This window comes from Gadus chalcogrammus, chromosome 4 (assembly GCF_026213295.1).
Source record: "Gadus chalcogrammus isolate NIFS_2021 chromosome 4, NIFS_Gcha_1.0, whole genome shotgun sequence".
Lineage (NCBI taxonomy): Eukaryota > Metazoa > Chordata > Actinopteri > Gadiformes > Gadidae > Gadus > Gadus chalcogrammus.
In genome coordinates, this window is record NC_079415.1 from 21,236,161 (window position 1) to 21,257,153 (window position 20,993).

The 20,993-nt window shown below is 45.4% G+C and overlaps 1 protein-coding gene across 1 annotated transcript in view; it reads right to left on the reverse strand.

Moving 5' to 3' along the window:
• Positions 1–4,890: 4,890 nt before the first annotated feature.
• The window catches only part of fndc4b (fibronectin type III domain containing 4b), a 103,631-nt gene continuing 87,528 nt past the window's right edge, over positions 4,891–20,993 (reverse strand). The window contains exons 3-8 of the mRNA XM_056588701.1: positions 17,938–18,053; positions 13,661–13,762; positions 11,509–11,611; positions 11,235–11,324; positions 10,464–10,636; positions 4,891–6,101 (exon numbers count right to left, since the gene is read on the reverse strand). Of these exons, the coding sequence (XP_056444676.1) occupies positions 6,060–6,101; positions 10,464–10,636; positions 11,235–11,324; positions 11,509–11,611; positions 13,661–13,762; positions 17,938–18,053 (626 nt within the window). The 3' untranslated portion in view covers positions 4,891–6,059. The remainder of the gene's footprint in view (positions 6,102–10,463; positions 10,637–11,234; positions 11,325–11,508; positions 11,612–13,660; positions 13,763–17,937; positions 18,054–20,993) is intronic.

Genomic DNA, 20,993 nt, shown 5'->3' on the forward strand with positions numbered 1-20,993 from the left:
GTTTTACAGCATAATAGCGCCATTTTTAAAAGGCTGTGACAGAAGCGAATGAAGAATTTTGAAGAAGGAGAAGAAGAAAACACAAGAACGTATTATGATAATTATAAATATAAACAAGCCAGCGATTTCCACTTCCACGCCCACAGATTCGTTCATTGCTCCCCCTACTGTTCTGGCGGAGAATCCCCTTGCAACACGCACAATCCTTAAGGAACCTTAAAGGAACCGTAAATCAAAACTTGTCTAAAACAAGTCCCTTGTGTAAATTACGTGCTTACGTCTCTGCGTCGAAAACGACCCTAAATCGGCCTTGACTGCTGCTGAGATGGACTGTCTGCCTCGAGTTTGGGAGGGCTGGAGCGGTCTGTGGGCTGGAGTGCTATCTGTTTATCGTTGCAACCCCCAGCCTCGTATTGAGATCGCGGCGCGCGGTTTCAAAATAAGAGCGCCCAGCACCTTTTTTTTTTTTTTTTTTGATAATTAAAAAAACTTTTCAGAACAGCTCGAGGGCCATTAATAGACACCCCGCGGGCCACAAAAGGCCCGCGGGCCGCTACTTGAGTATGACTGATGTAAACCTATACCTCCACATAAACAACCCGGTATCACGCGATTTCGTGCTCATGCGCACAAACGTTATTAATCTATTGAATCGTGTACCAGATTACGATTGTTCGACTTTTTTTGTGCTACACAGAACGAAATGTAAACCAATGCATTCTGAATGGAAGTGTTCTCCGACAATTGACCTGCTCCACAAAACGAAACGAGAGAGAGAAAGAGAGAAAGGGAGGGACAGAGAGAGAGAGCGAGAGAGAGAAGCTTCAGAAGGGGTGAGGGCAGATAGTACAGTGCACCCTCTAGTTATATATTTGTATATATTATTATCTAGTTATATATATGTCAACATTTCTGATTTGTAAGCAGACCTCCTCAAAAACAATGTTAATTTTCGGAGAACACTCCCATTCAGAATGCATTCGTTTACATTTCGTTCTGTGCAGTACTAAAAAAGTCGGACAATCGTGATCTGGGACACGATGCGCACAGATTAACGTTTGTGCGCATGAGCACGAAATCGTGTGATACCGGGTTGACATAAAGCTTACTACGACTCACGTCGTCATTTATAAGGAAGAGGTTAACTAGTTGTATAGCTGCAGTTGCTACACTGCAGTGAGGACAACACAATTATATATATTTTTTATCTTGGTAGACGACCGATTTTCAGTCATTGCTTGCTAGTTAGTAAGCTCGATTTCGCCAGCTGTGAAGGTATCACTGCACCAGTAGTTAAGTAGTGAATCTCTGACAACTTTTATTTAGTTAGTTATTGATATAGGATTACTAGGATCAGTAAGGTTGATTAACGACGGGTTTAATCTGCTGAACCTGACGGTGTTAGCTACGGTGTTGGAGTACTGTGTGTCTGATGCTTTAGCTAGTAGAAATAAGGTTGCTTTTGTTTAATTATAAAACAAAAAAGGCAGTTGGATTACATAAATTAATAGAAATGATTCCACACAAAAAATAAGCCATAATGACAAGCTTTCAAATGTTATTACACAGACAGTAGTGTCATTCTTTTTTTTTCATAATGTAAGCTTCTGTCTACCCCTTCCCCAACTTGGCAGCAATTTGGCCATGTGTGGGGAAACTCATTGACCTAAAGGCTATTCAAGGTCTTCTGATTATTTTCACTCTCCTGCAGGTGGTGGCTGCTGCTGCTGGTGGCGGCGGCTGCTGCTTGATGGTGTACGCGTTCACAAGCGCTGGCACAATCGCGTTCACAAGCGCTGGCAGAAAGCGGCCGACGTCAGGCGTCTTTTGGGCAACTGACCAATCACAAGCGGAACATTGACACTAATTACAGAACACGTCGAGATCTACATCATGTCTAATGGGCTCTAGCCTGGATACGTAGTAGGCGAGTAACGTCGGGTCTAGAATGGATTCGTTGCTAGGCGATATAAAAAACACTCTCTGTGCTTTTAGGGCCAAAAACAATGCCAGCTTTTCTTTTTGTTGAAAAAACGGTGGGCTCAACTTTTCCCTATTACAAAAAACGCTAAATGTGAACGTGGCCTTACATGGTACATCCTCTTTTGCAGCGTGCAGATGTTAGGCAGTGGAATCTGCATTTGCTGGAGGGTTTTATAACCAGTGGTCCATTTTACTTGTATTGCTTTTTTAATTGTCTCCTTTCCTCACCGTATTCCTCTCTTGTTAACACTTATTTATACAATATTCAATATTCATCCTTCCTTCACTTTGTTCTTGTTTTTCAAGACACACACATTCTGGCTTAGTCTTAAAAGTATCATGGTTGTGTGGTCAGCTCCGGCCTCATCAGAAGAAGTTGCCTGGAAACTAAATGCTAAATGGACTGTTGCTACTCTGCTTTCTCAATAACCCAAGTAAATGCAATTATTCATAGATAAGAAAACAAAAGGAGATCGTTAATACTTGGGAATAACATGGGAATGAATGAAACGTGCATGCGCATTAAAAAGAAAGCGTTTACAGGAAGTGTGTCATTATTGCGCATCTAGGACCTCTAATTGTTTTATCTTTGGTTGAACAGAACAATCAGTGTAAGAGTGTTGGCCAACATAATAATCTAAATAAACAACAACCTGGATTCAGGGATTCAGCCTGTATCTGGGGAACGAGACAGACGAACAGCAAAAATAACCCATGGAAACAAAGGTGTTTCCATGGTTGCACCCAAGCAAGCTAGAAACATACAGGGCTCACAACAAAACGGTCGAGAAAACACATTTTTACAGGGCTCACCACAAAATGGTCGAGCAAACACATTTTTACAGAGACTCAACATCAAGAATACCACGAAGACAAAGTTCACCCAAGGGTACTTTCAATTTCAAAAGCAAGCCAAGTCGGCGTCTGATTTGCAGTCTTCTTTTTCTTTCAGTTCACACTATTCCTGAAAAACTCGTCCAACGTTTACTCGTGTCTGGCCTCTCTGTCAGTCAGTCTCCCTTTTCTCTTCTTCTGTTCCTCCGACATTGGGTTTCTCTGTCTCTTTTTAGTCGGCTGATCTATGATGAATGTAACAACCCCTTAGTTACTTGTGTTTATATCGAGCCGGTTCCGTGTTTGGGGGTCTGTGACGTAAAGCAATTCGTTACTTCGCGAGAGCCGAGACTCCCGCGAGAGTGGGCGGCGGGTCGGCGGCAGAAACATTCCCTTTCTCCGCCAAGATGCGTAGGGGGGAGTCGAAACAACGAACAATCGAACAAAAATGTATAATAGAACCATCGCAATGACTTTTAACCTGTTATATTAAGGTAAATCAAGCCAAAAAAGTTGCATAGTTCCCCTTTCACTCGTGTCTGGTCTCTTTTCTGGTCCAACTTCTTTTTATTCTTCTTTTGTTCCACCGACAGTCGCCTCTTGGGTCCCTTATCAGTCGATTGATCCATGATGAATGGAACAATTGCCTTGCAACTGGCTGTTTATATCTAGCCGGTGCCATGTTTGGGGGTGTGTCTGTGCCGTAAAGCATTTTCGAAAATACAATCTGACCACATTTTCAAGGCGCGATTGGATACTTCCACTGTGTCACATCCGGATTGTGTCGGTCTGAACAAAGCAAGTTGCGCATTAGCTTTTTCCTTGGAGAAGTGACTTGGGGCATGAAACACCCGCCGAACGACCCAGAAATGGTTGTAGAACGATTAGAACGACTCTCAACCTGCATAATTAAGGTTATTTTGGCTAATTTTTTTGCAAAGTGGGCCTTTAAAAACTAGGGTTTGCAAATATGCAGCAATAGTCAGAAAAGTTCTTGAGTATGTGTTTTTTAATTTAGATTTACCATTCAATATTGCAATCGCTGCTGTCAGTCCCATTGAAGAACATGGCAGCGCGGCGTGTTTTGGAACTATACAGGCTTACATGAACCACGTGACCACCCTGCAGGCGAGATCAGAGAGTGTCGCAACTCTTGGCTCTGGGGTGCAGTAAGCGTTTCCTGTGCCGTGTTCCGATACCCGTACTTCCATGAGTATACTTAAAGGAAGTATACTATCCGTAATATTTCAGATATGAGTGCTGTTCCAAATCGGGTACTCTGTGGTGCACTAACCGGAAATTCCGATCACGACTGCCGCCGCGGCTCCTCCCCCGCAATAAACATCCCGCTTTGAACGGTGAACTCTTTACCCCTATCAGCTATAAAAAGCTATAAAAACTACAAAATGACTATTAATGCATGCTATGTGGAAAATGCGCAGACTTTGGCTCAGCCTGGCTCCGCCTCTTCCGCTACGTAGCTAAGATGGCTGCCGTTGAGTACGGAAAGTGTCCTTCGATCCACACTTCACGATTAGCCCTTTTTGAGTACGACATCCGGTCCTTGAAGTATACTTATTTTCGCCGGATCTGAATTGGAACGTACTACGTACTCAAAATTTGGCTAGTAAGTACGGATAGTACGGGTATTGGAACACGGCACTTGTAACGGCGAGCTCCACCAATCAAAGACCTCATGTCACACTTCACGATTTATGGGTGGTGTAGTGGTAGATATTGCCCCGTTTAACTTGTGGCTTCTACAGGAGCAAATGCCATAGATTCACAATGTAACGGCGCAGGGTAAGTATAATTTGGATGGTTATGACATTAAGGCTTTTAATCAAAATCTCTATGATGAAAATTAATGGGATTTTTACTTCCGCAACCACTGTGTTGCGCTCTATTGTGTTTGTGTGTTTCTATTACCATCAACCAAGCGCTATTTATTATTTTGGATGAATGTGGGTGATATCAAGGATCTGAAACTGTTTTTCCTGTGAACTGAGTGGACCGCTGGATGAAATTGTAATGGCATTAATACAAGGCACACCTGACTCAGGTTATCTGCGTTACCATTGCCATTTTAATGTTCATTATTTCGTTACCACAGAAATAATTCTAACAATCTAATTTTCCAATTGCTAATCTATACTTCATTTGCACGTCCATATCACATACAGTACAATACATGTTGCAGTGGACCCAATGGTTGTTAGTGTCTCCAAATGATAAAGCAGGAATTCATTACAAAATAATAAACAATAGCATACATTGTTTATTCACATTGTGGTTTGTTTAGTGGTGGAAATACCACAATCCATACACACGCAACAACACACTTGTCTTTTACATCTTAAATCAATGCCCTAGTAATTAAAACTAAATTTTCATAAACAATTTATTTTTTGACATCCTGAAAATGACCTTCTATAAGAATATCCAACAGAAATGTCACAATGTCCTCTAAAAATCTGGTTGGAGGCCGATGTCATCTATGTTTTGGAGGCTTTAGGCCTTTGGTATGAAATTGTAATCTATACATCATCTGGAAGCAGCACAATCCTCATATGCAAACACACACAATACGCATCAAGTTCTTTATATTGCAGTGCAGGAATCTATCAACATTGAACCAGCTATAACAACAGAGCTCCTCCAGTAGGAGAGGTCAGTTTATGCGGATTGGAGAAGCCAAAATAACTGAGCTGCTGTGAGACGGACACTAGAGGGCAGTGTTTAGCTACTGATGCCACAACACTGAGGGTTTGTTGTTTGGTTTATATTTTTTTTACAAGCAGAGAACAGATAGTGGTCCTTCGTACATCCATGTCGGTGAAATATAAAATCTGTAAACTGCAGCGAATGTCTGAAGCACTTTCTCCGTCCGTCCATACCTGCTGCCCAGAAGCTCATCGTCAATATTCAGTACCGACGTCCGCCGCTAGAAGGCGGTGTATCGTCGTTCTTTATTCCAAGGTGAGATCAATCACAAACACCCTTGATCTGGAGGGAAATCCCATTCCACTGCAGCACTATTCATCAGTTTCTTCATGTTCTGCAGTATGACAATAAACGACCCTCCATCTTATTTAGGGTGGTGGTGGAATTTAGCTTCAGCGGCAGTTAAAACTGCCACACTAGGTTCATAAAATGTTCATCAGTAGAAAGCCTTCCAGGAAGAGCCTGTAAAGTAGACTTTAGCCGTGGGTGGGCCGAGCTGTGATCACACATCCAAACGCTCACACCCTGATTATGCTGATCGAAGAGGACCCCCTGTGGAGCTGAGGAGAAAAATGTAGAAAACTCAGGTGAACACGTGAGCTTTTACATCATCCTGACCTCTTTCCAAAGAAACAAAGCATTAAGAGTTAATTGACATGACGACTTGATGAATTCCCGACAATAATCAATGGTGTTTATCTTTCTACAGATCACTGACAATTTTCCTTGAATCATTAGTTTACCCACTTCGACTTTTACCCACACGCTGCTCATTGAAATACATTTTGTCCGCTGATGTTCCCGTTTTGGCAACAACTTTCCTGTAAGGTAAAACAAGGTCAGATAAATCAGTATGGAGCTCACTAGACTGCTTTGAGAGGAGAGAGACAGAGAGAGAGACACAGGGCCCTATCTTGCATCCGGCGCAAGTGACTTAGTCACTGGCGCATGTGTCGTTGCTAGTTTACAACTGACGCAGAGCGTTCTTTTCCCACCACCGCCACTCGCCGGTAAATTAGGGATTGATCATGCGCCCCAAGGGGCGGTTCGGCGGAAGGAGGAGGCGTGTTCTGGCGCAAACGGTATTTTGCCGTTTCTGAATACCATTGCGCTACTGACCAGGAAATAGCTGGTTTAAAGTCAGTGGCGCGTTGTTCAGATGCTATTTTAAGGGCGCATGCATACATGCGCATGCGATGCATACGGATTGCTTGTGCACCTCGCGCATACACTTTGCTTCTCCCATCTACCTAGCCGCACATTCTTGGTAAATTATTTGGGAAAGAACAGCTGATGCAGCGGTAATAAGTTGTACTTTTAAATCAATGCATCATACAGCAAACACATATTTTCTTGACAGAGACATGGTGTAGGCCTACATGCCCATAACTTTTAGGATTGATGAGTATTTGATCGTGAAAAACATTGTTTTACCGCGAGTGAGTGTTAAAAAGAATGAATGAATGCGGGCGCGCGTGTGTGCTCTGTTTAAACACAAGCAAACTAAACACGTAACGCATAATACAATCAATGGCAATGTCTATTACCGCGGGACACATGCATATTAGGATAGCATACAATACTGATAAGAAACAATGTTTATAATGTATTGCGTATATCATTAAATAGAACCACAGTTACCGCATATCATATGTTATATCATATACGTTTTCTTTGCCGAAATTTATTTGAGGACTCTGAAGTATTTCTGAAGTTGTGGAAGAAAACCCCTTATTCCATTTGTGAATTAGGCCATATTATTTGGCAATAAACTGAGCCATTTGCAGTTTGAAATTCTTGTGCATCTGTCTCATCGGAGACTGCAGACGCGCTGTCAAAATATCAACTTGTCTGATTCAAATGCGCTCATGGCTCTTAAAGGGGATGGGAGCTGGCACTCTCATTGGTTTGTTGGACGTTACGCCCAAACCACACCTACGGGTAACTAGGCTGCTTCAGACCAACCCTTTTGACACTTGCGCCGCGACGCAAGTGTCATTTATCCGCCTGTAAAATAGGGATAGCGCCGTAGAACCGCCCACAAAGCTACTTGCGCTTTGCGCTTCCCACTTGCGTTTCAGACCGTTAAAATAGGGCCCACAGAGAGAGAGAGAGAGAGAGAGAGAGAGAGAGAGAGAGAGAGAGAGAGAGAGAGAGGGAGAGAGAGAGGGAGAGAGGGAGAGGGAGAGGGAGAGGGAGAGAGAGAGAGAGAGAGAGAGAGAGAGAGAGAGTGAGAGAGAGACACATAGAGAGGGAGAGAGTGAGAGACAGAGATTAAGTAATAGAGTTTCAAAAAAAACAATAAGCAGAGAAAAGGATGGAGCAAAAGGTATATAAAGAAATTGATGACTCATAATCTTGTCATCTTGTGCGCAGTATGTGTGTGGATCCTCGCATGCAGTGTTTGTCTGTGTGTGGGTGAGCATACTCTCATGCACCAACACGTGCCATAAATCAGCACTGCAGCTATTTGGATTTATGAACAAGTCAATACTATGTAAATTGTGTGTAAGTGTGTGTGTGATTATATGCGCGCGTGTGCTTGTGTGCGTAAGTATACGTGTGTGTGTTTGTATTGGCATGTGACATATGGGAAGCTTCATCTATGTGCATTTGCAGTGCTATGTGTGTGTATTTATGTGTATGCGCATGTACTTGTAAGGGGTACGCACTTGCATTTGTCTGTGTGTGTGTGTGTGTGTGTGTGTGTGTGTGTGTGTGTGTGTGTGTGTGTGTGTGTGTGTGTGTGTGTGTGTGTGTATCTGTGTGCAAGCGGGTGTGTGCATTTATTATCATCACATGTCCTTCATCATCTCCATTGATGTTATCCATCATCTTAAGTTATTGAGCTGACCCCCCACATGGTTTCAAACGCTGCACTAAAATCCATACCATGATGTCCCCTATAACCCGCGGCCTGTTGAACCATCCTGCGGTATGCTGAGTAGACACTACGCCCAACAGCCTATCACTCAATCAGGCTTCCTCTCACCCCCATCAAGGGGTGGGGGTCCCATGCCGTAGTGCCATTAGCATTTGTTACTACAGCATGGGTTACCCTAGCATTTGTAACTGCAGCATGTGTAACCCTAGCATTTGTTATTGTAGCATGGGTAACCTTAGCATCGGTAACCATAGCATGTGTTACCATAGCATGTGTAACTGTAGCATGTATACCATACGATGTGTTACATAGCCTGTGTTACTACAGCATGTGTAACTGTAGCATTGGTAACATAGCATGTGTTACCATAGCATGTGTAACATAGAATTTCTGTTTTTACAGCATGTGTAACCATACCTTGGGTAAACGCACAATGTGTTACCATAGTATGTGTAACCATAGCATGGGTAACTGTTGCATGTGTTATTACTGCATGTGTAACCATAGCATTGTAACCAAAGCAATTGTTACAATAGCATGTGTAACCATAGCATGTGTTACAATAGCATGTTTAACCAATGTGATACCATAGCATGTGTAACCATAGCATGGGTAACCGTAGCATGTGTTACTATAGAATGTGTTAACATAGCATGTGCAACCACCAGTGATGCCAGTAACGCGTTAATTAGTAACGCGTTAATTTTTTTACCGGATCGCCGATTGGATTGGGAGCGATGGAGTGGTGTGTGTGTGTGTGTGTCTATCTGTCCGTCTGTCTGTCTGTCTGTCTGCCTGTTTGTGTGAGAGTGCGTGTGCGTGTGAAGCGTAAGTCTCTGTTACGGTTGCGGACCGACGCCCCGCCCTCATGGGTAAAACCCTCCGTTTGTCGATGGCCATGCAAATGACCATGTGTTTTTCCATGCATGTGATTTGTTTACAATTATGTTAGTTTTGATGTGCCTTTCCCCGGACGTGATTGGTTGCTGCATCGGAAAGCCGAGGATCCAGGAAGACAAAATACGGGCGGGCTCAACATTGGCGGCACCTTGTATCTGATTTGCAGCTTGCCATTTAGGTCTTCAAATGCTTAGTTTGTTACTTGATTGAGGCTCTTGTTAGCTACCAGGGAACCGGGCCAGGGTAAGGTTGTTGAAGGTTATCGAAAACCGACACACAGTTACACCTTTGTTAATAAACACTAGGCGGACGTGTATTTTGGGAGCTTCTCTTTGGTTATAGTCATTTCTTTGATTTGGACAGCACCCAATGGTCCTTTTCTTTTTGTAGTTTTGCCTCCTCTGTTAGTGTTTAATTGATTACTCCAAGCTCCGGGTTAAATCAACAACTTTAAGTTAACCAACGAAAAAGAAAGTACGTTTTGGCAAAACCGGTGGTCATTTTTTATTTTGAGGCGGCAGGGGGTGTTTTTGCAGCTAAATGTAATTGGTAAAGTAACTTGTAATCTAACTTAGTTACTTTTAAAATCAAGTAATCAGTAAAGTAACTAAGTTACTATTTTAAGGAGTAACTAGTAATCAGTAATCAGATTACTTTTTCAAGGTAACTGTGGCAACACTGGTAACCACAGCATGGATAACTGTAGCATGTGTTACCATAGCATGTGTTACTATAGCATGTGTAACGATAGCATTGGTAACCGTGGGATGTGTTACCATAGCACGGAAAACATAGCATGTGTTACCCTAGCATACATAAATACCAACATAGCAGTGTAAATGCAAAAGATGTCAAGTCTAATGGGCGAGAGCAAATATATTTGTCGGTAGGGACATTGTTGGTGGTTGTCGGGTTGACGCTGATGGTGGTTGTCGTGGTGGCTGTCGTCATGCTGACACTAACGCCAATGGTCGTGTAGGTGATGGTCGTCATGGTGGCGGCAGTGTCCGCCACGATGGCAGGGACGGTCGCCGCGCTGGAGGCAGTGATGAGGGTGGTTGCCATGGTGATGTTATAGCATGTGATCGGGGTGATGCTGGGGATCGTCAAGGGGATAAGGAGGTCCTCTCTGAGGTACCTTGCCGGTGTGCACGGAGCCGTTGTGATAAAGGGGCGAGCTGGAGGCTGAGGGGTGGTAGTAGGGTACGGCGGGGGCCCGGACCGAGGGCCGCTTGTTCTTGTCCCGCCCGCCACCGGCGGAGTCGTTGTCCTTGATGATGTCATACTGACGGCAGAACAGCGCGATCACGGCTGCCCAGCCGCACATACAAAAACACACACACACACACACACACACACACACACACACACACACACACACACAGACACACACACACACACACACACACACACACAGTTGCAAAGACACACACACACACACACAGTGACAAAGACGCACAAACACACACACACACACACTGACGCACAGACACACACACACACACACTTAATGACTACAGAGTGTAAGAAATATGGTCAAATCAGGACCAAATATATGTATAGGCAACACTTTATAATAATGTGCCATAATAAATAGCAAACTAGTCATTACCTAATCCTTTGTTAATATTTGTTAATTGTTACTAAAATATCTATTAGGCACAAGTTAAAAGTTTTTTCATCGTTGATAAATTATTATTAGTTGTTTGCATAACCCTAACCCAACCGTAACACACGACCCTAACCAGCGACACTCTGTGGTCAGTGAAATAAAAAAATTATTAACTTGTGCCAAATTGATACACACACACACACACACACACACACACACACACACACACACACACACACACACACACACACACACACACACACACACACACACACACACTGTCTCTCTCAGACATACCAGCCCAGAGCAGCAACACGGTGGTGATGATGAGCAGCTCCCCGGTCTGCAGCTGGGGGGTCATGTCCAGACCCTCCATGGCAGGTTCATCTGGACACACAGAGATGTTTCACAACTCCATGGAGCTCATTTGTAGTCAGGTTTTTTGTGATCGGAACAATATAAAAATAATACTAGTGTTCTTGTGTGTGTGTGTGTGTGTGTGTGTGTGTGTGTGTGTGTGTGTGTGTGTGTGCGTGTGCGTGTGCGTGTGTGTGTGTGTGCGTGTGTTTACGATGGTCAAGGACTCCGGCAGGGTAGTGGTCGGTTCTCTCCAGGGTTCTAAACTGAATGGTTCTGCTGGGCTGGCTGTCATCCTGCAGACCCACTGACTGGACCTGCAGACACGCACACACACACACACACACACACACACACACACACGCTCAGACGCATGCACAGACACACACACGCTCGCACGTACGCCACACCAGAGTTTTGAGGAGAGTTCAGAATGATTAGATGAGGCTGTAAAGAGTAGGATGGGGGAGGGCTGACTAATGTATGACAGGGAAGAGTGTTAGTAGACCAGGAATAATATAGATAATAGTGATGACATTGATCTCAAGGATGGCCAGCAGCTCTACTCCATTACTGAGACACTTTGGAAAGAGGTGGGGGTTATCGAGTTTGCTGTAGTCACTGATATAAATAGGTTCTGAGGCTGCATTCTTCTAAAATAATGTCATGTTAGTGGGGAGAAACAGGTTGATGTCTCTTGGTTTTTTAATAGGTGATTTTGCAGATCAACAGGTCACAAGACCCAGCTGGGTCCTGCTGGCATGGGGTACTGAGGCAGGGTTATGTAATGGTGAGGGGTTCAAATCCCAGCCCAAAGGTTCTGGGTTGGAAGCTTGATGCCTGCAGTGCAACCTGATTCCACCTGTAACCTACCTGCTCCGAAAGGATATGTGTGAACAACATGAAAAACAAATTACTGTGGACTACTGTGGAGCGTGTGTGTGGATGATGGCTGGTTAAAGCAGCCTCAGACTGAACCCTGGGGCTGGTGAGGCTGCACACCTGTGGTGCATTGAGCAATCAATGTACACAGGCCAAGCTAGCCATCACTGGTTTAACAGTTTACAGGCAGCTAGGTGGAGTGTGGCACAGGCATTGCTAGACTTACTTTCTCCATGAATCCATCCAGTATGTTGCTTATGGAAATTCGAAATTAACTGTTTTTGTGCATGTTCTGTGTTGGACAAATCCGGGTCCCGGCGGCTAGAAAGCTTAATACCTTAATTCAGACATATTTCACAGGCACCAAACGATTGCAACAGGCTTCAATATTTTAGTAATTAGCCTTTAGGGAGCCTGGGACTAATGCTGCTATCCATTTGGATTTACGAAGTGGTAAAGTCGCAAATCTCCCAGCTTTCTTGCGGCATTTCACTGAGGCCACGTTTATACGTAGCAGGGTATTTATAGAAACGAATATTTCCCCCCCTCCGTTTTCAAAAATAACATTGTGCACACAACATCGTTTTCAAAAAAGTTTTCGTTTACATCAAAACGGATAAATACGCCGTTGGGACATTATAACTATGCCAAACCTATGGGCGGCAGTGTAGGGAGAAGGATAAAGCCATGCAAGCCAATCAGAATCCTCAGAATCAACAACAACGAATAACACGAGCGTCTTCCTGTAACAAACAAACTGTAAACATAGGGCGCTCATATGACGTTAAGCATTTCCTGGTGCATAATGTGACGTTTCAGAACCTAAATCCCCGTTTCTACCCGTTGACACGACAACACGTAACCGGCGTTTTCAGAAATCTCCACTTTGGCCGGAGTTTTTAGAAATGATCGTTTTCTGTGACAAAAACGGCGTTTTCGTGTAAATGAGAGGCCAAACCGTGTGAAAATATCTGCGTTTTCCCTTCGTGTAAACGGGGCCTGAGGCACACCCCCTTTTGGTCGTAGTATCTCGTCGCTTTCAAAGTAGAGCGAGCAGAGCTGTACAACTCGCAAAGAAGATGGCTGCGCCCATAGTTAATGGGGGATGAGATGTATTTTCTTTCAATTTGTACCACGTTGGTGGTTTTAAGGTCGTTGTTAAAACCTCTTACACACTTGATTTCATTGCTGCTTTAATCCGGTCAACAATGTATGCATTGCACGGTCTTGCTTTGTGTGCAATTCAATGTGAAGTTTTGTTTTGAAGCTGGTTTGCTAAAGAGGCTATGTTGCTAATGATGACTAGCCTGCTACTACTCCCCCTCGTGGCTCGACAGAAACACAAATGGCAAACTGGAAGGCTGGAGCAAGGGAAATACGTCACGTTCTCGCTGAAGCTCGTCGTTCGTACCAGCGTACCATCCAAATGGATAGCAGCATAAATTAGTCTGGGTGGGGCTTGGGCTGGGACAGGCTCCTCTCACCTGGACACTGTAGTGCGTGTCCTCGTCCAAGTCCCACAACACACACCAGTGGCTGGAAGTGTTCACCTCTCGGATAAACCGCTGCATCAGCCCATCCTGCCTCTGTGTGGACACACACACACAAACCCACACAGGCACACACACACACACACACACACACACATACACACACGATGAACACGCATGAACAAACACACGCACAACAAAGACATATGATTAATCTACTGGAATGCAGACTGTTATATCACAAATGGGATTTTCCACCAGGTGTGTGACAGACAGATCAGTCTATCAGCCTGAAAGTCTGGGCTGTACAAATTATAATTATTGTAATTAATTGTTACAAAATGACATATGACATTCAATTGCAACTAACAAGTGTTTTTCACAGACCTTGTGGTCAGGCACTTTGGACGTGTCATCCATTATTGGCTCGCACAGTCGTGCCGTTTTAAACGAGGGAGTTGCATGATCTCAGTAATTTTGATGTAATTGTTTGGTTGTCCTCGGCATGCGCGCCTGTGTGTGAAAGTGTCAGGGTGTGTGGGTCGATGTGTGTGTGTGTCTCATTGTGAAGGTTTATGGGTGCTGTGGTCTTGAAGGCGTGACATCTGTGGGATAAAACACCTTGTGAATCGCACACTTTCCATCACCAAGTCACTCTGGACAGTCCAACACTCAACACAAAGCATACTCTATTTTGCTTTTGTTTACATTCCAAACCGAACCCCCTCACTGTAATCCACCCAGCCCTAATCCTAATCCTGCATTCTCCTCCTCCACTTTCTCGATTCATCCCCAGAACACAAACACATGACGACGGTTTCCATGCCAACCGCGAAAAGAAGACAAAGCAGCGTGGAACGACAATCCATGAATTCTGGCATCACTCTCTCTCTTTCTCTCGCACACCTTTTGCAACCAAGAAGTACTCTCGGTTCCTCTGTCAGTACGTCCGTCCCTCTGTCGGAACGTCTGTTCCTCTGTCGGTCCGTCCGTCCCTTTGCGGTGCCAGGGAGGTGTTGAGAGCAGCAGTTGTGTTGCGGAGATGTCCTCCCACTTTCCTCCACTGAGGAGCGGAGGACACCTTCCACGGAGCCCTGCTCACGGGTTCTTGTGTTTCTTAGATGAATAAGATTCAAGATTCAAGATTCAAGATTCAAGATTCAAAAAGCTTTATTGTCTAGTATGTTGCCATACTAGAAAATTGTCTTTTGACTGAAGGCTTGGAGGTGTGTGTGTGTGTGTGTGTGTGTGTGTGTGTGTGTGTGTGTGTGTGTGTGTGTGTGTGTGTGTGTGTGTGTGTGTGTGTGTGTGTGTGTGTGTGTGTGCGTGCGTGCGTGCGTGTGTGTGTGTGTGTGTGTGTGTGTGTGTGTTATTTGTGTGAGTTCTTTGAGGAATGAGTGTTCTGTGTGTGTATAGCTATGGGGATGAATGATTTTTTTTTTTAAGAGCATTTGGACTCGGTTAGAATTGAGTGGATTTTACTTACATCTGAGAGATGAATCTGACAATTATCGCTCCCCTCCCTCTCTCCCTGCCTCTCTCTCTCCCCCCCCCATCTCCCTGCTCTTCTCTTCCCCCGTCTCTCCCCCCCACTCCCCTCTCTTCCCTTCCTCTTTCCCCCCAACTCCCCTCTCTTCCCTCCCTCTCTCCCCCTCACTCCCCTCTCCTCCCTCCCTCTCTCCCCCCCACTCCTCTGTCTTCCCTCCTATCTACCCCCCACTCCTCTCTCTTCCCCTCCTCTCCCCACCACTCCTCTCTCTTCCCTCTCTCTCTCCCCACTCCTCTCTCCCTCCCTCTCTCTCCCTGACTCTCTCCCCCATCCACTCTTCCTGCCTTTCTCTTCCCTGCCTCTCTCCCCCGCACTCCTCTCTCTTCCCTCCCATCTACCCCACCCACTCCCCTCTTGAGTCGGGGGCACTAGTGACCGCTGTTCTCCGTGGTCAGAACTCTGGCTGGAAAAACAAAACAAACCAAAGATGTTTCTGAATTAATTCCCCCCCAAGGCACCAGTGCTTGAGCATGGCATGGGTGGCTGGCTGAGAGCGGCCACATCGCCTCGCAGTGCAGATAGTCAGGGACACAGCGGCAAATCAGTGGGCCTACAGAGAACCGCCTACTGGTCAGGAAGAGGTCTTGATTGATATGCAACCTCGATCAATCTTGGACGATACGCCCGGAACAGTACTTCTAGAAAAATCAGAGAATTAATAATAAATAAATAAATAATATTTATATATATGCTTCTGGACTGAATAAACCCACTACACAAGAAGGGCTGCCTCTCCATTTCTCTGCGTTTATAAATCCCCAGCGGCTGACATCCAACATTGCGTACGTGAAACGAGCTGCGTTAGTGTTCGTTTGGCAACGGGGCTGACGACAGATGTTGTGGCTGTCAGGGCAAGACTGGGTCTGAAACAAATAAGGGGAAACTACACTGGGGGGTGGGGGGGGAGAGGGAGGGAGGGGGGAGAGAAGAGGAGGGAAGAGAGAAGAGGAGGGAAGAGAGAAAAGGGGGGGGGGGAAGAGAGAGGGAGAGATAGAGAGGGGAGGTGTGAGAGAGAGGGGGGAAAGAGGGGAGAGAATGGGGAAAGAGAAAGGGGGGGAGGGGGAAAGAGTGGAGAGAGAGAGGAAGGGAGAGTATAGATGGGAGAGAGATAGAGGGGGAGATTGCAGAGGGGTTAAGAAAGAGAGGAGAAGAGAGGGGATAGAGAGAGGGAGGGAGGGATAGAGAGAGGGGGAGGAGAGAGAGGGGAGAGAGGGGGGGACAGAGAAGGGAGGGCTAGGGGAAGATAGAGGGTAGGGAGAGAGAGAAATAGAGGGGGAGGGGGTTGGGGCAACGACAGAAAGAGAAACATGGTGAGAGGGGGAGACGGAGGGTGAGAGAGGATGATTAAATTGACTGGAGGGAGCAGACAGGTGTGTCCGTGGAGACGAGGATGTGCCAGTCTTATTTTTTACACACATTTTGACACTACATAGGTAATTGTATGCAGCTTATAATAATGGTTAAAATACATATTTTTATAACTTTGAGAACTGAGCGGCGGAAATGCTGTTTACAATCTTTCTACATTTGGCGGAATTAAACTCAGTCCAGCCAGGTTTTTTTTTGCAATAAGTACAATGTTTGGTACTTTGAGTTGCCCTTAATTATTTCATTTTATTTAATGCTACGTAATGCTTCTGAGAGTAAAATTTGCCTTCTAGAAAACGTCACCAGCAGAGATGTCAGGGGATGGTGATGAGCTGTGCGACTGTGTGTTGTTTTGGTGAAGACACCAATGAATGATACTAAAGACCTTGAGATCTCCTGTGATGACAGCCAAGAGAATAACGAACACCACACTACTATTGTTCGTCCCCATCAAAAAACGACGGATGATTCTCCTGCACCCCGACCCTGAATAAACCAGTAACAACCCTGGCAGACATTGAAGAGGATGAGGGATGCATTGTCATGAAACCAAACAAACCGGTCACAGACAATTTGATCTTGGGTCACAGATATCTCAGGTGTTTTGATCTGTACTGAGGCTGGAGGAAAGAAGGAACCGGAGTCACACCAGAATAACCCCAAAAAAGAGAAGCTGCCAATGAGGCAGAAGACCGACCAGGACTTCCCTGATCTGATGGATATGGTCCAGGAAGTTACTGAGGAGCAGCGTATGGAGGAGCTACCCAAACGGTCTGCATGAGAAGGTCGAGGTGCCCGAACTCCAGAAGAGAGGACCAACATGAGCGGGAAAGGGAAGGCTGCTCAGTGTCCAGATGGGAGTCCTTTTTAATCCCCTCCGCTTATTTTACAATGTACCCCGTGTCTTCACTCCTGTGCGACCTGCATGTGGCACCTTTTGTGCCACATGCTCGTGCTTTGAACCTCTTCTCACACGTCATGGAGCAGCTCCAGCTCCAGACGATGGCCTCGGGGCCTTAAGTGTGTGTGTGTGTGTGTGTGTGTGTGTGTGTGTGTGTGTGTGTGTGTGTGTGTGTGTGTGTGTGTGTGTGTGTGTGTGTGTGTGTGTGTGTGTGTGTGTGCGTTTGTGAGTGTGTGTGTGTGTACCTGCTGTGTGTGTGTGTGTGTGTGTGTGTGTATGTGTGTGTGTACCTGCTTTATGTGTGTGTGTGTGTGTGTCCCTGCTGTGTGTGTGTGTGTGCGTCCCTGCTGTGTGTGTGTGTGTGTGTGTGTGTGTGTGTGTGTGTGTGTGTGTGTGTGTGTGTGTGTGTGTGTGTGTGTGTGTGTGTGTGTGTGTGTGCGCGTGTGTGTGTACCTGCTGTGAGATGGCGTAGCCGATGACGGTGTCTCCCTGTGGGACGCTCCAGGTCACCATGGCAGAATGAGCTCTTAGCTGGGTCACCGACACGTTGACCGGGGCCGCCGGCACCACTACACATGCATGCACACACACACACACACACACACGCATACACACACTCACACACACACACACACACACACACACACATGCAAACACACACACACACACACACACACACACACACACACACACACACACACACACACACACACACACATGTACACGTGCACACACACACACACACACACACACACACACACACACACACACACACACACACACACACACACACACACACACACACACACAGTTAATCGACTTCAGATAAACACTGTTGGAGCACATTATCGTATACATACACAAACACAATACAATATATTGTATTAAATCAATTATGCTACATTTATACGGGGGACCTAAATCCAGCGATCTGATTGGTTCCCAACTGTTGTATAATGAGCGTATACATAACTGCTATGACGCCCGATCATTTTGTGAAAGTTTGCATATCACTCCGCGCCTGGAAGTAGAAACAGTTACAAAGTAAAACATATGTTGGATGATGGAGAGTGTGTAAATGTTGTTACTCCGGGAGTGAGCAAGGCGATGGAGAGACTAACGAAAGCTTAGGCACACGGCGAGTGAACTGCTCCATAGGATAAATTGCCGGCGAACCGCTCTATCGGAGCCTTCTCTCGGAGGGACGCTAAAGTGTGTTGCATAGCGACCGTCGATGCATAGCGGCAGCCAGGAGGGACTACTTTTTTGTATTCTTTAATTAAACGGCTATTTTGACTTTTTTGGTTTCTTTTTAAATGTAGTGTGTCTATGACTTTCGTTTCGCCATAATAGTAACCGTTGTATAAAAGCAATAGATCACTTCAGTCAGTGGCATGTGCTCATTATACCACTGTTAAGGGGCGTTGTCCGGCCCCGACGCGCAGCGTCGGGGCCGGCCTTAAATATAAACCAGCCTCCCTTAAATATAAACCAGCCTGGGTATTGCCAAGGCTGGGTCATATAGGCCATTGGTTCTCAAATGGGGGTACTTGGAGTTCTGCAGGGGGTACTAGGGAAATAAAAAAATATACAAAAAAAGCTAAAAAAGTAGCCCTTTTCATTTTCATGTTTAAAATGTGAAATAGAATACACAGGTGAAGGGGCTGAAAAATAATCTTAGGGGTACTCTAGTAGAAGAAGTATGAGAACGTGTCGGTGACCCAGCTAAGAGCTCATTCTCAGAACTGATCTAGGCATTAGGATGTAGGCCTGTCAACACCATTAAGTCAATTTGCAGCGGGAAGCTAATGGAACAGCAGTGGACCCTGCTATTATTAATGTTCAAACAAGCAGACCAGCAGAGATCTCCCCGACCATGATGCTGTATGTGGTGATTATGCAAATGAGCGCCATCAGTTTGCCAGTCCCTCCTGCGTGCAGACACACACACACAAACAAACACACACAAACACACACACACACACACACACACACACACACACACACACACACACACACACACACACACACACACACACACACACACACACGCATACACACACCCATAAACCTACTCCTGCACATATACACACAGATAAAAACACACTCTCTTACAGAGACACAAACACACCCACCCACACAAACACACACACAGACACACGCGCGATCACAAATCAGCATAAAGCGTATAAAGCAGAGTTGTAATAATTGATTACCTCCCATTAGTGCTCTGCAATCAAAACCCAATTCAGCTAACGGACAATTCGGCTAATACCCATATTTACAAGTCATGCTCACTATGTGTGTGTGACAGGAGGAAGAGATAGGAGGGAGAGAGATAGGAGGAAGAGATGAGAGAGAGGAGGGGGAGAGAGGGGGGGGAGAGAGGCGGGAGAGAGGGGGTAGGAGAGAGAGGGACAGAGGTATAGATGGGAGAGGGAAGAGGGAAGAGAGAGAGGGGGAGAGCTAGGGGAAGATAGAGGGCAGGGAGAGAGAGAAACAGAGGGGGAGGGGGAGAGGGGCAAGGACAGAAAGGGCAATATGGTGAGAGGGGGAGACAGAGGGAGACAGGATGATTAACTTGATTGGAGGGAGCCGACAGGTGTGTCCGCAGAGATGAGGAGGTGCCAGTCGTCTTATTTTATTTGTGACTTTGTAATATTCTACAATGATGAATAGATGGAAGGAAGAAGTTTTAACCCAAAATATTTCACCTCCTGTGCAAAGGAGGTTATTAGTACTTGCATGACTTATTACAGTATATGATATCATATCAGTGGGACGTTTTCCAGTCAAACTGGACAATAAATGGGCAGATACAGCAAAGGTTTCCAATTCCCAAAAACACAAATGAAGATTCTGTACGTCATGTAACCAGGGCAAAGAAATATAGTAAGGACACTGGCTCGATAGGTGGTAGCAGTCGGCCAGGCTGTGAAATGACAGCTTCCATTGCTGGTTTTCTAAGGAGCATAAACACAATCACATACCATAACGTAGAGGTTATAATAGATGCCATGCCTCTAGATCTAATCCAAACACACACACACACACACACACTCACATCATCCCATCATACGTGTGATTGAGTCCGTGTATCTATCAACACGTACATCATATATTTAAAGCAATGTACCTCTTGGCTGTCAGGAAAAGAGAGAGGGGGACACACACACAGACACAATGGGAGGAGAGGTGTTACACAGCGATGCCAACCAGAAATATGTTCAAAGCTATTCTCCTTGTTGCCTGTCACCAAGAGAGAGAGAAGGAAAGAGATAGAGAGAGGGGAGAGAAAGTCAGATGAACAGAGTAGAGCAGGAGGGATAGAGAGAGAGAGAGAGAGAGAGAGAGAGAGAGAGAGAGAGAGAGAGAGAGAGAGAGAGAGAGAGAGAAGAGAAGAGAGAGACAGAGCAAGAGAGCTGCAGAGAGAGACGGAGAGATGGAGCACAAGAGCGAGAGAGAGAGAGAGATCCAACTTCTGCCACTGCCTCATCTGAATTCTTCAT